The following is a 17,942-nucleotide window of genomic DNA, read 5'->3' on the forward strand; positions in this document are numbered from 1 at the left end:
TCAGGTCCAAAATAAGCACTGTTTTCTTGATGGACTCAGCTCAACTTATCTTTCTGATCTCACAGCCATTTATTTTCTTAGCTATTAAGCTACTCATCCTAACCCTCATTTTGTTTCTCATCGTTTCAGGTTATGAATTCATCTAATGGCAGCTCTTTTTCCTAGAACAAAAGTACTTTCTAAAAATACCACTGTAAAACTTTTTCTTTTCCTCTTGACGTTCTCCAGAAAGTGTTTTTGGACGCATATTAGGAAAAATAGAGTAATATTCTATATACACTTATAGGAAATGATGAAACCACACTTATTTAGACTTTGAAGAACATCTTGATTTTTCAACGAAAGCAGAAATACTGTCAAGGTTTGATGGACGTGAATAGACTTTGTGGCGAGAAATTCTGGTTGTTTTTGAGCCTTCCCCGCACGGGAGCGGAATAAGCGTGAGGAGGCCGACAGTCCCCTGGGAACAGGGACAGTGCAAGACTTGGTACGGAGCACTGCCTCTCCTCAGTCAGTATTAAGTCGGCATCCCGTAAAGTCCACTTTGAACTGAGAAGCCCACCCTGGCACCTCACCCAGTGCCCACCACGGCTGCTCTCCCGCCGTTCCGCCGACGAGCTCCGCATCCCACCAAGCCCGAGCCCGCCCCTGCCGCCGCCGCCGCCACATCCCACTTCCCCCGGCCCGCCTCTCCGCCGCCCGCCACACCCCCGCCGCGCCGCCCGCTCCCATTGGCTGAGAGCGACGAGTGACAGGGCCCCTGGCCAATGGGGCCCGCGCGGGTGCCGCGCTGGCGCCCAATGGGCTCGCGCGCCCACCACCCCTGCCCGTCGCGGCCGGGCGCTGGGGCTGCGCGGTGCCATTCGGAGGGCGGGCGGCGTGGGGAGCGGATGGTGCTGGTAGCGGCTCCCGGGCGCCGGCGGGGGCAGGAGCAAGAGCTGGCTGCGAGCGCCTCCCCCCCTCCCCATCCTTCCCGCTCCGGCTGCGTGTCCCCTCGTCGTGCTCTGCCGCCGACCGCCCTGAGCCGGCAGCGCTGTACGATGTGAGCGGCCGTTGGGCTCGGCAGCGCCCCCGGTGCTCTCGACGCTGGGGCGGGCAGCGATGGCCAGAGCCTGGCGTGGAAGCAGCAGCCGCCGTCGCCGATAGGAAGCGCCGGGGGCAGCTGGGCAGGCGGCGCGGAGACTCCCCAGGGCCGTGCAGCGGTTGTCCCGCCCCGCCCCCTCCCTCCTCCCCTCCCCTCCTCCTCCTCCTCTCCCCGCGGCCGGTGCATGCGGGGCGCTGGGGGCCGAGCTCGGGTCCCCCGCAGCCACCGGAGCGAGTGACCCGCGGGGGTCTTGCGCATCCCCGCTATGTCCTCGTCCAGCTCCTCGCAAACCCCCCCGTCCCACCACCAGCCCCCGCCGCAGAGGATGAGGCGCGGCGCCGCCGGGTCCCCCACCGCCGGCACGGCCGGGGGCCCCGGTAACAGCGCCGGGGGAGGCTCAGCGGGGACCAGCCGGCTGCTCCAGCCTATCCGAGCGACCGTCCCGTACCAGCTCCTGCGGGGCAACCAGCACAGCCCGACCCGCTCCCCATCCGCCTCGGTGGGCAGCAACACGGGCCCGGGGAGCGGCGGGGGTCGCGGCGGAGGCAGCCCCCCACCGCCGCCCAGCGCGACGCCGCCGCTGGCGGCGGGCGGTGGAGGGGAGCAGGGCAGGGTGAAGGGCAGGCAGCGGCGGTCGCCGGAGAGCGGCGGCAGCAGGAGGAGCAGCTCACCTGAGAGACGGAGCCCCAGTTCCCCGGTGTACAGAGGTAAAGCACCGGGAGAAAGCCGGTCTCGCTTCCCTGCCCCGCGGGGGTGCTGGCCGGGCCGCGGCCGCCCAGGCTCCGGGCACCCCGGGCTCTTGCTTTCCGCTGCTGGGCTGCGCCCTGCCTTCCCCCCGGGCCAGCGGGGGTGGGACACCGGGGGACTCCCGGCCCGACGGGAGGAGCCCCGCCGGAGCCTCAGGGAGCGGGTCGGGGGGCGAGGGCGAGCCTTAAATCCCCCGCCCCCGGGGCAGGTGTCGTGCCCGGGTTCGCTTTGCCAGGAAGCGGGGGGAAAAGCGCTTCGTCCCGCCGCTCTGCCCCGCGATGGGGGGAGGCGACGCCTGAAATGTCATCCTCGTCTCGGGCAAGGTGAGAATCCTGCCTAGGAAAAACATCCCCGCGCCGGCCTTGGGAGGAGCGGCGGGGGCGAGCCCGGGGCCGGCGGCGGCTCCGCTCCCCTCCCCTCCCCGGGCGGAGGAGCAGCGGGGGCTCCGATGGAGCTGCTCTTGCCGCTTCTACCCTTGGCCTCGGGCTCTGGCAGCGGAGGTGTGCAACAGGGAAACGAGCCTAAAATTAACCCGCTTCCCTGTCTCCAGCTGTAACTATCTAGTAGGGGTGATAATGAGTTAGATTTATATCTGGGGTGTCACAACCCAGTTCTGAAGTGTGTGTTAAAACCAAGCCTCAAATGCTCTTCCTTTCTGCAGAGCTCGGTTTCCTAAAAGACTTGCATTTTTGTAAGATCATAGGTTAAAAGATAGGATGTTTCCAAGCGCAGGCTCCAAAACAAGGAAATTCCCATATTGAGGTGCTTAAAAACAAGTCTGTCCCTCGTGATACTTAGTACTGAATCCTTGGGACTGTAAAAAAAACCTCAACCAGACAAAACCCACTACAAACCAGCCCCCATGTAGCCAAAATAGGCCTGTAAAGTTTAAAATGTAAAATTGATTCCCAGCAAATCCAACTTAACCTGTGTCAGGTTGTCTGTTAAATTACTGAATGTGTTAAAGTGGCAGTGGCCATCTTACCTCCCCCACTCCCTTCTGCCTTCCCCCATCACTTGAGCAGTTGAATGAATTGGACTAAATGCACTTTTTATGTTGTCCTGCTGTAGCTATCAGGTATCACACATCATCTCTTTCTGGAATGCTTTCTGTGGTTCGATCCCACTTGCTTTTTCTGTCCCTTCCATAAGTCTTAACTGTGTGTGATTTCTGTGGCAAATTGTGGTCTGTGTTGGATGCCAGCGTGTGTTGTAGCAGTGGAATCTTACCTTCTTTCCACTTCAGTTTTTATGTGTAGTAAACCCTTGTTGTCTGTAGTATTTGCAACTTGGGCAGATCTGTCATCAGAATTGTCCTACATTGGGGCAGCATTTTACAAATGAGCAAAATGTCACTGCCAGTTACAAATGGACTTAATTTGCCCTATGCATCTGCTTATGCAGATGACCTAATTGATTGTGTTATAATCTGACCAGAGATACTTTGTAATGTATTTTTCAAAAAGAGTCTATTTCTGCAGACGGTTTTGCGTGCTTGAAAATGGAACTGAGCTTCTGTGGTTTTGATTCATTCAAGCTCTCTTTAAAATTTTAAAGATCATATTTTTCTGACTGTATGGAGCACTAAATGTCGATTTCCCTTTTGCCTCCAAAACCTTTGGAAAATGCTAATGGGAAACTAAGAAAAACCAAAGTATCTGTGTGTATGAGTAGCGATAGTGCTGATGATGAGCAGTAAATTATTTAATTATGGGAACCCGGAGGAAAACATTGTAGTGGTGCAGCGTATAAAGCCTACGCTTAAGGTGTATTGGAGAGGGAGGAATATGGGCAGTTACCTGCAAGCCAGAAAAATACTGCAAAGCTGTGAAGTACTTCATTAATGTGTATGATTGTTTTGTTGGAGGGGAAATTTTAATGTTAGAAAGTGGTTTCAGTCTTCATCTGTGGGCTATTTTAGCCTTAATAAATCAGACTATAAATTAGTACTGAATGACTTTTCTGTCATTAGACTTGTTTGAGCTTGCCTCCTGGTGAACTGCGTCACAGAGCTTGATTTGGTTTAATGAGTGCAGTGTATAAAATCATAAACGGTCCGTCGAGAAATGCACCCTGTAATCTGTATGCACTGCAAAGAATTCGTTCCCCCTCCTCCAGGTCAAGCCAGCTGCTGCTGCAGAAGCTGACATCCTTTAGCAAATCCTGAATGAATGAATGAAAACAACGTGATCGCCCTAATAATGACCACAATTGCACACGTCAACAGCTTTATTTTACTGAAATACAGGCACCATTTTCTAGCGGGCGAGAGTAATAAGATACTCTATTTCTTCAGTCTTGCAAATGAAAAAAGGTTACCAAACCTCCCCTTCGTCTGCCCCTCCACACCCCCCCCCCCCCCCCCCCCCCAAAGCTAGAGGTGTTTTTACACAATTTGGAATATAGTTCCATGCCATGGGACAGTATTTTGTCTTTGTTTCTCTGCTTGTTCTCAGCATTTTAGTAAATGATGTGTGGACGCTAAAAGCATGTTTGTAGTCTGTGTGGTGATAATAGTACATAGAAATTTGATTACTGAGCTGGAGGACTACTGCAGTAATAATGGAGGACTTGAAAAAAAAAATTAAATGTTCCATTTTCAGACATGGACCATTTTGCTGTGGCTTGTTAAACAATGCTACTCCAGCTATTTATAGTTGTTATCAGTATGCAAGTCTTGGGGAAGTGGCTTGATTAAGTTTTTTTGTCAGTTTTTCAAAGCCATTTCCCACTGCTGTAAAATGTGAGCTTAGGCTCGAGGTTTAATCCTGTTGTTTTTCTCACCAGTGCAGGAGATGTGTTTGTCTTTGGCTCTGCAGTCTGACTTGGATGCTTGTTCTGGAAACTGCTTATGATTCTGATGGATAGATGTTATTCTCTTAAGACACCTGTCCCTTCCCCACCTCCTTTAAGCCTTTTTCAGTATAGATGCCTTGTACTGGCTATCCTGCTAAGCCATTTTGTGTGGATATTTTAGTGATTTGCTAGAGGTTCCTTTACGAAGGAGATTTCTGTGCAAACACTCCAGCTTTGAGCCTCTACAGGTCAGAGAACTACCACTGCAGGCGCTGACATCACTACTACATGAATGAAAGCAGCAGGGTCTGTTTTTTCTCCCATCATCATGTTTTCTACCCCTTCTTTCTAGTATACTGTAAAGGTTTTTGTTCTGTAGCAACACCCTGTGATTTTAGGACTGAAACTTTCAATAATATGGTATTTTCTTTTAAGCAAATTTGAGGACTTTCAGTTGTTAGGAAGCCATGAATGCCAGTAGCAGTATTTGGTTAGTACTGTTGCTGAATGGGTGAGAAATCATGAATGTTAGATATATATTTTTAAGGTGCTAAAAAAAGAGGGAAAAAGAGAGGAAAACCTGATATCATAGGATAAATCTGCAATGTGCAAGTCTACACCTTTCCTCTTTCTTGAAATGTGTTTATTTCTTACTAGTAGATATTTTTTATAGTGTGTGTTCATGTTTTGGAGAGCTGGCAGCGGAAAAAGTGTCTGGTTGAATGTAACAACACGTGGTTTTGTTAGAGGGAATATACATCTTAGATCTCTGAGTGCATAAAAGTAATGTCAAGAGAATCTGAAGCTGTGTGGTTTATGACAAAGGATATTCTGGTAATAATCCAAAAAAGCCAGACCCTTGGACATGTCAAATAAAACTTGCTATTTGCCTGTGGACACATCTTTTAAAGAAAGAAGCAACTTGTTTTCCTCGTTGCCTTACCTGGATAAAATCAGCAGTGTCTGCTGTTACGTAAAGTAGCTTGTATAAATATGAGAGTGGGTTTCCTGTTTAGTTTCTTTTTTTTGTGATACATTAATGTTTTGTATACAAGGAGGGTGTAAATTACTTCTGTGATTCAAAATCAACACTGCTCTCACCAAATGCTTTGATTTAACTCTAGTGGTACTGTAATATTATGCCTCATATTTTTCTAACTTTCACTTGCACATTTTATAGAACAAACTTTGCCATTCCATTTCCAAATATTAAACGTTCGTTTTAAGGACATATGAAAAATACTATGATCAGTTTGGCTGTTAAACTTTCTTTTACTTCCCAAAATAACTCCTGAAGATTTGCCAACATGAGTGAGAGAAAGGAATTACAAAGGATGCAAAACAACTGCATAACCCAGTTCAGTGGAAGAAGTATATATATATGGTTTTAGGCTAGTGGAATTAGGAGTGGAGTAAAACAACCAATATTGTTGATCTCTAGACTTGTAAGGGATATCAATATTAAAAAACATCCAAAATCTGTACTTCAAAAGGTAGAACTATTTTATTGTCCTGGATTCAAACCATCCAATATTTCGGCATCATAAGCATTTATACCAGAGATCAAGAAGATCTTGTCTTTATTTCTAGCAAATGTAGGTAAGGAAGTAATTTTTGTGACGCTTCCTATTTCCTGATCCCTGAATAATGCAGTATTTCCATAATTGTATGGCCAAAACAGTTTTGCTCCAGCTTTGTCCCTCTCACTTCCCAAAATAGCTTTCATTGGAATATAATATGATGACATAAAAGACCCTGGCTAAATTTGATCCAGTTGTCCTGAACTCAGAGCCTTTTTAGTTACATGTTTTAACATGACTGTAAATGAGAATGGTGTATTAAATGTCTTTAATAAATAATGTTTTATAAAACAAATTAATTGAGCTTCTTTCAGGTGTTAAACTGCAGGAAGAAAAAATAGGAAGGTATTTTCTCTGTTGAACTTGAATAGTGCTGTAGCAAAGCATTAGCTTTGAAGACAGAACCTCCCTGTTTCATGGAAAAAAGAAACTGATTTAAAAAGCATATGATTATACCTGTGTTAAATCACTACTTGAGCTTTAATTCTTATTCTTTGGGCATAAGCAAGTATTTGTGTGTTACATATGGCCAAACTGAAGTTACTTGCCAACATCTGTGCATAGTAAAACTGGCAAATACTGAAATTTGGTTTCTGAAATTCATGGTTTCTGTGTTTTGTTGTTTTCTTTCCCATGGCAGTGGGGTGAATGGAGGTTCTTAAAATGTATTTTAAAATGCAGAGAGGGTAGATCAGTGGAATGTATCTTAGAATCTTACAAAAGAGGCAGTGTTCACCAAGTCTAGACTACTATATTGCAAAAAATTCACAGTGGAAAGCCAGTTATTTTTAAAATGGGTTTTGTGCTACTACTCTATATCATTATGAAAAAAATAATAAAAATAACTGATGCAGTAATTTTGAAGTTTCAGTTATGTCTAGAGTTGAAAGCAGTAGTTGAAGCTATGCAAAATGTATTGGAAATAGAGTATATGGTTCTCAGTGTTTCAGTATAAATGAATATCTACAATACATTTTAAATGTGACTTTACCCATTGATTAATTATCTTCATCTGAAGAAGATAATTTTTTTTTAACCTGCAGTAAAAAATGGAAGTTTGTGTTTAAATCAGTTGACAGTTACTTCAGTAGAGACCAGTGCTGCCAGCACTTGACAAAACAGGTAGTTCTTCATGGATTTCACATATGTTTTTGGGAAGTTGTTAAAATAGTAGAGTTTAAACATCAACTAGCATTTTTAATAAGTGTCTTTTATTGATGCAAAAAATGACCCTGTATTAAACATTTATAACTGGAAAATTGTGCTCAAGTATTTAACTGTCAATGATCATCCTCTTGCTTTAGTGCTGGTATTTAAATGGATGTTTATGTTAGTCTTTCACTCCTTTTGTAGTGCTTAAACAATGGCTTAAGGCATTTTCAGGCAAGTAAAATATTATTTACATCTCATCATTAGAATATATCACTGCAACTTGTCAGCCTGAGATTATGACCTTTTCCTTTGTGTCACCATTTTTAAGGTTTGGGTCATTGCAAAATGAAGAGCATTGGAGATGAGGGTGAAGGAAAATGGGCATTTGTACTTAATAATCAAATTATGAATTACAATTTTGAATGTATATTCACTTCCCCGAAATTAGATAGTCTTTCAGTTATGCTTTAATTTTTTCCCATCCCATGTGACTTTGAAGCTCATCCCTACCATACAACTAGTTTTGAGTTGGAGCTGAAATGCTGAGGTGCAGAAAGGGATCAGAGATTTGTGCAGTATGGATAGCACCCAGAGTACCATGACCCAGGGTGTAATAGTGATCCTTTGGAATGGTGAGTCGGGCTCTCTGGTTCTTACCTTCCTGAAGCTGAGATGGTGTCCATGGAAGCCTTCATCCATGACTAAAACTGAAAAACATGTGCTTTCAGGAGCTCTTCCCTGCTCTCCCAGCTGTGTGAGTCTGGGCTTAGGCCCAGAGCTGTTCTGTTACCTGGCCTCCTTGGACTGTCTGGTGATAACTCTGCTCCCACAATGTCTCCTGGTAGTAGGACAGAGGAAGGCGTGTAGCTCCTGGAAGTCTGTCTTGGAAGGAAGCACAGGCAGGCCAGGTGTGGCTGTGTTGAGGTGTGCCCTCACTCAGCCTGCTGTCTCAGGCCCTGCAATATCATCTCTGCCCTGGGTGTGTTCATTTCACCTCTCCTCCTTTGGTATATGCACTTCCTAGCTGCTGCTGCTGATTCCTGCAGAGCTATTCACCCCGTTAGATTAGTTTTCTCTGACAGGGAGAAAAAGCACCCAGAAGGTGTGTCTGCACTCAAGCTGTAACAGTTTTCTGCACAAAAAACTTGTAAATGGGGGATTGACCTAAACAGTTCGTTTTTGGTCAGTGAGGATAGTTGTGATGGGAGGTTTTCATTTTTTGTAGTAGTAGATCTCTTAATTAGCTTTCCATATTAGATATTGTTGCTTTGCAGATTGTATATACTTCCCAGGAGGTCATGAAATGTTACGAGCTTGAGTTTGGAAACCTTAATGCAAAGTACTGTATGGTTAGACTTCCTTATTTAGTGTTGCATATGCCCCAGGGATAAATGATGCCACTGATGTTGGTGTTTATAGGACTTGACTTTCACTGTTCCTGGTGTTAAATTGAGGAGTAGCTGTTTGCAATGGATGTTGTTCTCACATGAGTGAATAACAGCATTGGTTCTTACATGCTGTTTATTTTGCACAACTTCAAACTAGCTTTACCCAAACTATGCATCGTTTCCTCTTTAGGAGGAAAGTGTCTCATATTTTGCTCACAAGAGCAGTAGGTGGTAGTTGTGTCATGGTGTTTGAATAATCTAATATCCTCTCTAGAATATTTTCATCTCAATCTGCTGATAGCCAAAACAAGAATAGTAATTCAAGTGTCTCATTCCTTGAACAATGCTAGTCACCTGTTTGGAGAAGGCCTCAGCCTCCTTTCCTGTGCCCTTACCACCAGGCATCAAGCAGTGTTGTAAACACATTTCTGAACTTCAGGAATTAATACGTATTTCTGATTGTCAGGTCACTGCAGGATGACTGACATTCAAACTTGAATTTGAAACTAATTTCTGTAGCTAAATCAATTTTAATGTTATATAGTAAGTGTAAATCTGTCTTCTAGAAATGTTTTGTGCAACAGTAGTTACTCAGTTGTGAACTGATTAAATGTATGGCAATGTGGGTATTGTTATATTATGTGCCCTTCAATCTCACGTGTTTTGATGTACAATGCCTCTTCTGGAGTTCTCAAAGAAATAATTAGTAAAGGTTGGCTAGCTGGATTACCTGGGTGTCTGTTACTAAAAGATTTTTTAAAAGTCTTCATAGTTAGAAAAGAACCCCCAATGTTTTAATATAGGTGCTTAGGCTGCAGTACAAAAATAAAAAAAAAAAATCAAAACTCTAATAATTGTTTGACATTTGTCAGCACTTGGAGACCAGGCTATCATTTGGAAATAACATGTTCTTACCAGGAAACAAGTTTTTGTTATTCAGTTCAATTACTAGCTAATTCAATTAATTGTAGCCTGTAAATACAAACCCCACTTCAAATTATGCCATGAAGTCAGAAGTTGGCTATCAGGGAGCAGATTACCTAAGTGCAAATATACATTCCCAGGTTTGTGAACATGTAGCTCTTGGGGACAGCAGTGCAGTTGCTTTTCTTAGATGAAGTGCTGTATCCATGCTGGATCAGAAATGTTGCTGGATAAATCTTGAAAATTTTGTGCTGTGTTCCCATAACTCAGGCTACAGAGAGACAGCATAGAGGAGCCAGCTCTACAAGAGCTGTGAATTTCTGCAGGTATTTAACATCCTCCCAGTACCACTCCTTCTGCATGCCATGGTAGAGCTCCCTAGCCCAGTAGGACTAGAAGATGCTGGTGGCTGTAGTAGGTGCCTCAGTGGTGCTGTCTGTGCTCTGGAAAGGTTGGGTGAGTCCAGTGCTCACACATGGAGTCCAGTTCAGTGCTGAGAGTCAGCTATTCAGTCTTTCTGGAATCTGGAGCCCTGGAAAGTACATTATGAAAACCAAGTAGCTTTGCAGCTTTGACTCTGTGAGCTAGGTGTTACACCTCCATATTCAGCATATATTATTCTAAATCTTTGTTGTGTGTGATATCTTAACTTTCTGCTTTCCAAAGCAATGAAGAGTTGAGCTGCTTGCTGAAAGTTAAACCCAGATTTACACTGTGTCCCGGAACAGACTTTGACCAGTGTGACTCTAAAAATACCAGCTAACTGCTGAAGAATGCAGAATGAGACTTAGGTTTACACAGTAGCTGGGAAGCTGCCAGGTTAAAGGAGAAGCTGTCTTCACAGAAGTAAATTTCTGTTCAAGGTCTTAAAATCTTCATTGTTAACTGATAGCTGTGTTTGCTTAATTGTGGCAATTGATAATGGAATACCACACTTCCTTTCTCTCATACTCTGATTCCTCTGCTATTTCACCTTCAGTGGCTCCTTTGTTATACCTGATAACCTGCCTGGAATAATTATCTTTGCAATGTTTTCTTCACCCACAAAGAAACCATAAAATACATTTGAAACACTTTCTGTTCTTTTCAAAGGGAGCAAGGAAAAGGCCTAATCTGGAAGAGAAGAATTTCTCATGGGCAAAAATGTGATTAACTCATGTATGTTTAAAAGTAATGTGTATTTGAGAAATGTCCATACAAGGAACTGACTGCAGACACATACTCAGTGTAGAATATTGTCCACGTGGAAGATCCAAATTAACTTTGGTGTTGCTGTAGAAAGAGAGGCTCATTCTTTCAAAAGAAGTTGTTTAGCAAAGTGTGCAGTCCATATATTATTTAAAATATTTAGTAAATCTGTTGTATAGATCTACCTTAATTTCTTCCAAAGAAGGAACTATGCTATTCAGATGATTGGAGGGGCATGATTTTTCTTTAGTTGTGTGTATAGCCTTTAATATGAAGTTGAAGGATACAGGGAGATTTTTGACTGCAAGATTTATAGTAGAAACTTAGAGTGGCCACATTGAAGATAGGAATTACCAACTGTAACAACTCAAAATTTTGGAGAAGCAGAAGAAATGGGTGTGCTGACACTGTACATGAAAGAAATGTTAGATCTAGCCTTTGTTTAGTCATGCAAATTTGCATGTATATATAGCAAAAGAAGAAAATCCTACATAGAGGTTTGTTTAAAACTCATACATCTGGAGTAAAGTTTTGGATTTCAGAAGGAAGTAGTTTGAAAATTTGTCTAAACGGGGTTGCTCTGCTTTGAATAATAGAGAATCTGTTTTATTGAAAAATATTAATACTATTGGAGTGTTTCAGACATCAGAAAAGTTCAAGGATGTGATCTGATTGCATGGACACTTACCTTGAAAAGGCTGCTAGGAGTAAGCAGAGCACTTGCAAGAAAGAAACTGAGGAAGAACTGAGGAAAGAATGTCATGTTACCAATCAAAAGGTGAACCTTAGCTGAGAGTTGTTAAAGCATGAACAGGCTTGGACTTTGTGTGCTTTAAGAGAAATAATAGAAACATGCAGATGGAAAAATGAGGAAAAACTTGTAACCATTTGGTATGAAGAAAAAAAGATCTGAGAATGATCTGACACTGATCTGCTAGAATGTATGGTTTCAAAGTCAGCTCCGAGGAATAGTAGCTACAGTTTCAGAGGAAATAGCACAGATATTTATTCAATGCTTTGCACTCACCAGAAAAAAGTCTAAGAAATCACTTTCCATAAGAACAGTGATTTCTAACCCAGAAAGATTAAAAAAAACCTAAATTGTAAGGGACCAGGATAATTTGGAATTAGGAATTACCAAGACTGTGATAAATACAGATTGCATATTTCAGATCTCTGTCATTTCAGAGATCTCCATTGCAGGATTCTAGAAAAGCCTATTCAGAAATTGACATTTACCTTCAAATTTCTGAGGTAGTCTTGTTAGTAAAAGTGACATCATTAGAGAATAGATACTTCCTGAGTATAGCAGGTACATCAGCAATGCTGATGTTTTAAAAATGTTGTGTCCAGTTCTAAAGTATGGAGAGCTATTGGTGGAACTTCAGAAGAAATTGGAAGGGATGGTGGAAACCAGGGAGAAATGTTAAAGTGCAAAATGAGCTTTCCAAGTGGTGTCATGCTAACCTGGTCATTGTGATAAGAAAACTGATCTCCTAGATAGGAAGTAGATCTTACCTGTTTAGGCAAATTTTGAAATTAGGGTGATGAAACCATTGATGAATATTGAGGGGTTTAATTAGTACACAGGAAGATTATGCAAGAAGAGTTTAAGAGCCATGGGAATTGAAGTAATAAGTTAAAAAAATTAGATTTAAAAGTAAAAAGTAGAAGTTAATGTATGTGGGGTTGTACTCGATCAGAGTATCTTTTCCTCACAGGAGGAGCATCTCATTTGGAAATTCTGGAGGGTGGAGTTGGGTGATGGTGAGATCTCTGAGCTGCCAACATGAAGTAACTGAAAAACTTCTGGGCACAGGTCTGGTCTTATATGAGGAGCACTTGGCTACAGGGGCTGCTGAGGCATTAAATGCTGTACTGCACACTCTTTTCATGCTCAACAGTTCAAAAAAGGTAAAGTCAAACTGGAGCTGACTCAGAGAAGGACTCACAGGTTAGGAGTTTAACTGTGTGATTCTAAAAAAATCGGAATAGAAATCCAGTTGCTTTGTCAGAATCCAGGTGAGCAAGGAAGAGTATGAGTGGGTGGATTGGATTGACAGTGTAAATATTTATATATTAAACTGTAAGAAGGAACTTCTTTTCCATCAGGAAAAGAAAAGTTCCTGGGTTTTTTTCCCAGCAGGAGTTGTGATGACAAATAGCTGCTGTAAGACTGACTGTACTCTGTTTTGAAGTGATTATGTGTTTTGTCAGTGGTAGCTGCAAAGTGGGCTCCGGATTTAGGAAGTTGTTTCTAGTCTTTGTTTCTATGTCTTAACTGATAATGAAAAGATAATTTATTTAATAATCAAAATTGAGCACTCTAATTTAGGCAATCAATTTTAATCTGGCTTTACATTTCTATTTTCAATTTTTTTTCCCAGAAAAATATATTATTGTTGTTTAGTATCATTTGCTCTAGCAAGGAGAATGCTTTCTATCTCTAATAATTGGTGATCATTATGATGGCATTGTATAGCCTTTGTGCATTGATTACAGTTCTTTGTGAATTTTGATTATGGAAATGGTGAGTTGTGCCTTCTGATTTGTTTTTTTCATTATTATGTCCAGCTGCATTTTGATGGAAAGAAGAATTAGATTAAAGGTTTACAAACCCCTCACTTTCAACGTCTTGTTAAATTTTAAGTATTGTCTTTATAACAACAACAACAAATCCCTTCAGAGTCATCAAATTTATTTGAAAAAAACTGTTCTTCAGTTACTGAATCAACTGCATGTGTTTATACTGACCCCAGGAACCCCAAGCTTTAGTGCTGTTCTTGGTTCCCAGTTTGGTTCTCAATATTGGATGCATAGAATAGATGATTCAGCAGATCTAAATTAATGAACTAAAAGGAAAGAAATTCTCTGTATCTGCTGAAGTGTCCAACAGTTAATGGATGGTTGTTTCAGAGTGCTTTTTCCCAAGTACTTAGCTGCTGAGCTCCAATCAAATTTGTCTTAATTTTATAGTACAAACACTGTATTGAATGATACTAAGTTTAGGTATTTGTGTAGTATTTAAATTTGAAGTAATAATCTTACAAAGAAAAATATATTCTAAAAACGTGAAATATATAAAAATGTGAAGGTTTGGAATTAGTGCTTTTTACTTACATGTCATCCTGCTAGAAGAGTGCAAGTGTGTAGGCTACATCTGTTGAATAAAGCAGGCTTTTGTGCCATGAAATCCTACAGGTCCTATGCATGCCAGCAGTAATCCTTGTTAGAAGAATAGTTTAGCTTTAGTGGGCTGAAACTTTCTGCCATATGGTTTGTTTACTTTTCTTACAGAGATTAGAGCGTTCTTTCTGTGTTTGATCTCTAAGGATAATGTTGATTTTAAACAGGGGAGTTTTGCTGTGGACAAAATCTTACTTCTGAAATATATTCATAGTCACGTTTTACCTGTGCCTCTGCTTGGGGGGAATAAGGGACATGAGGCAGAGACCTTGCTTCAACATACATCCATAGGCAACCAGGGCTTTCAGTCAATTGTAGGACCAGTGAAATATGCCTACAAATTCATCCATGTGTTCTGTTTCCCCTGGAGTCCATACTAGCCCTGCCACTGTGCCATCCTGTCTGGCTAGGTGTCCTTGAGAGTCTTGCATGAAACCTCCATAATGGAAGGAAATGCCTTAGCCTGTGGGTTGGATTCAGTGACTAACCAGAAGATCTCCTCCCTTTTCAGATGACTTAGTGATACCTTTAAAAGATAGCTCAATGTAGTTGATTCCTAAATCCTGTACTGTGGGTCAGTGTGTGTGTACAATTTTCCTTTGAAGGAACAAGCTGGTTTTGTCTTATGTTGTTTTCCCAGTATAGGTCATGTCCTGTCTTGATAGACTTCTGTTTCTTGCAGTTCAGTCTGAATTCTCATAAGCCTTGTCAGGTACAAAACCAAATCGGCCCTGGCTACCAGACTGTAAAATGATCTGTGTGGAAGACTGGCTCCCCTCTTTATTTTTTTTCTCCCTGAAGAATTCTGGATGTAGAAAGTGTATGATTCATGGACCTGGATGTCTGAAAAAACCTTCACTCTCAAGAAGTAGCCTGCTTTCTGCTTGTTCAGTTTTGGTTGTTGGAACCTTGGTTAGATTATGGTGCTGTTCTGTGCTGCCTTTATTGTTCCCTTCAGTTAGCATGATGAGAGGAAGTCAGAGTGGATTTTGTCTGTCTCTTTAGGGTAGTAACTTCAGAATGTCAGCCCTCTTCATTTTTAGTCATTCTCTCTTGTGATTTTTAAAGATAGAAACTGGGGGATAATTTCTGAAGTTGATACAACTGAAGCAAAACCAGTGTGGTGCACATAATGCAAACAAGTTTTAAGGAGCTGAAATGTAAAGTACTTTAGAGATGTATTGGAAGGTAACTTGAAAAGACTGTCTCTTCTTATATTCTCTTAGAATTATAATTTTGGTAGCAAAGCATGGTACTGCCTTTTCAGTGTTTGAAAATGCTAGTATTTTGTTTTGTTTTAAGCTATTAAAGAGATTAGGTTATTTAATTTGAAATTATGAAGGAAGAGTGCCGTAATTTCATGTTTTTTCTTTTCAAGTACATAAAAGGGTGCTGTGGGTTTTTTAAAGATCCTATTTAAAGTCCCATTTTTTGTTATTTTGTATGAGCAGTACATGGCAAACAGCGTGCTCTTTGTTGCTCTGCACCTTTCTGAACAGTTAATGCAGTCATGCAGCCATTTAGCAGATTGGGTCAGAAACAAGTCTGTCAGTCACTGGCAACTGGGAAATGTCTTTTGAGCCAATAGATCTCTTCTCTGGAGTAAAACTTCAGGGGACCCCAAATCCCTTGTTAACCTTTTTCATGAGAGATTTTGGCTCCAATTACAAGAGAAAAGCCTTCTTGAGAATGAAGATTGAAATATTTTTTTAGAGTGGCCTCTAAATCCCCATTATTCAATCTTTTTCCTGGCAAAGTCATAGAGACAAGTTCTGCAAATTAAACATGCACCAGTTTGACCATCTACCTACATAATCAGAGCAGGAGAGACCAATCTGATACATTCAGGTATCAGTACCCTGTCACTATATACGTGCTTAAAAAGCAAGCAAAAAAAAAAAAACCAAAACAAACCTCTCCTGACCAGACTCTTGAGAGACAGAGTTCTCTGGAATCCAGAAGTCTGCTTTTATGGTACTCAGAGAATCACTGTCCAAAGTAAGCAAGAGCAAAGGGTATCCCTTTTTCATGCTTTTACAAGGTGTAACAGGAGAGGGGACTTTTAATTAGGTGTAGGACAGTCATCAGTAGCTGCTGTGGGAAATGTGACTTAAGTGATGCCGGGCATCATTCACTGTGGGTCACATTCCTCAATATTCAACTTTCCATTTCTAGTTTTTGATTTCCTAGACTGTATTCCCACATAATTCATTATTTAAGAAGCACTCACACAGGGACTTCAGCATCTCCTTGGGTTAGTAGATTGTTGTAAATTTCTTGTCAGATCTGATAGGAATGTCCTAGAAATATCTGATACTATTTTATGTTAGTATATTCAGTCTCTGAATATCTTTTGGGCCAGACTATTTGAACTCTGACTTTGTGGCTCTTGCAAAAAGAGTCTTAAGCAGACTGGGCTATCCATCATAGTGAGTCTTCCCAGGAGTATTTTTGGAGAAAATTCTTTTGAAGTTAGTATTTATTTCCTAGATAAAATCTGAAATTCTTTAGGAATGGGTGAGTCCTAAGCTTGGGACTCATTTTGTGAGTAGCTTGTGACCAGAAGGTTGTGCAGGGTGCTAGCAACTAAACTGAAGAGAAACAACATCTCATGAAAATGATTGGGGAATTTAATACTGATATTTCATGGTCTCAAGTTAATAGTTTGACTTAAAGAACTTTCAAGAAAAGAAATTAGGAAATTACTGCAAGAATATTGTCTAATCTTTTGACACGACAGTGTAACAATTAGCTGACATCAAAAGTGAGATGACAGTACTCCTAGTTTTGGAGAAGAATGAATTTTATTTTTATTTCATATTTTTCACTCAGTTTGAGAGGAAGTCTGTGTTATCTGAGATTCTCAGGATAATTTTAGTCCTTTAAAATCAGTTATATCTATGCAAGTACATGAGTGGAAAAGTTCTGGCCAAATTTGAACTGGATTTGCTAACTGTTGGAAGAAACATGGGAAGAAAAGATGTTGACAAATTAGATCTGGTGGATTGAGCTGAACCAGTTTTTTTACTGCTACCAATGCTGGCTGTCAGTCTTGCTGTTCTGTTGCAGGTGATTTTCCTCGTTGCACATGTGGCACAAAACTATTTAAGCTAAAAATGGACTATGAACATGGCTTTCAGATTATGTGCAGGTTAGCTGCCCCTATCCTAGATGGGAATGCAAGCTCTTCATTTTAGAGCTGCAGCAGATGGTTTTATTTGAGCCCCCTGTCCTTTTCAAAAGAGCTGTCGTGTTAGGCTCTTACTGAATTACATTTTGCTGTCAGAGAAATGGAAGCTTTTTTTCAGTCAGCCTAGGTGGTATAACTAGAATTCTCTTTGCTCTCAATGCAGCATGCAGAATCATGATGTCATGCAGGTTATTTTAGTTGATTCCTGCTGGTAGTTAGGATCTCGCCGAATTTTGCCAGCTGTAGTATTCAGGTGGACAATTGTGTCACTTTGTGGAACATTCATAGCTAGAATGGTGTAGCAATTTGTCCTAAATACATGCATTAAAACTTGTGGCATACTTTAAATAGCACATAGAATCACAGAATATTCTGAGTTGGGTCTCACAAGCATCATAGAGTCCCACTCTTAAGAGAGCAGCCATACAGGGATCAAACCTACAACCTGGACATCATCGTCGTGCTCTAATCAACCAAGCTAATCTCAGTGGCCATGAGGTATTTTGCCTTGCTGCAAGATATGTCTTGCTTTTCTTATTTCTAGATAACTTCCTCAGGTAATGTTATACTGCTTAAGTGCTGTGATCTTAAGTTTGCTTATTCTGGAGGTAGGGCTGAGTTTCCTATGAGATGTCTCACTTGTCACTAGAACAACAGAATGCTTTGACTTACTGCTGCAGTAAAATCCATTCATGCTCTTGGGATAT

General features: G+C 41.7%; 1 protein-coding gene across 4 annotated transcripts in view; it reads left to right on the forward strand.

Annotated features, from left to right (window-relative positions):
- The first annotated feature begins 849 nt into the window (after positions 1–849).
- The window catches only part of GLCCI1 (glucocorticoid induced 1), a 54,398-nt gene continuing 37,305 nt past the window's right edge, over positions 850–17,942 (forward strand). For all 4 annotated transcript variants that reach the window (XM_071429077.1, XM_071429078.1, XM_071429079.1 and 1 more), the window contains exon 1: positions 850–1,791. In XM_071429077.1, the coding sequence (XP_071285178.1) occupies positions 1,350–1,791 (442 nt within the window). In that variant the 5' untranslated portion in view covers positions 850–1,349. The remainder of the gene's footprint in view (positions 1,792–17,942) is intronic.

This window comes from Agelaius tricolor, unplaced genomic scaffold, assembly GCF_023055355.1.
Source record: "Agelaius tricolor isolate 1412-34295 unplaced genomic scaffold, bAgeTri1.0.p SCAF_6, whole genome shotgun sequence".
Classification (NCBI taxonomy): Eukaryota; Metazoa; Chordata; class Aves; order Passeriformes; family Icteridae; genus Agelaius; species Agelaius tricolor.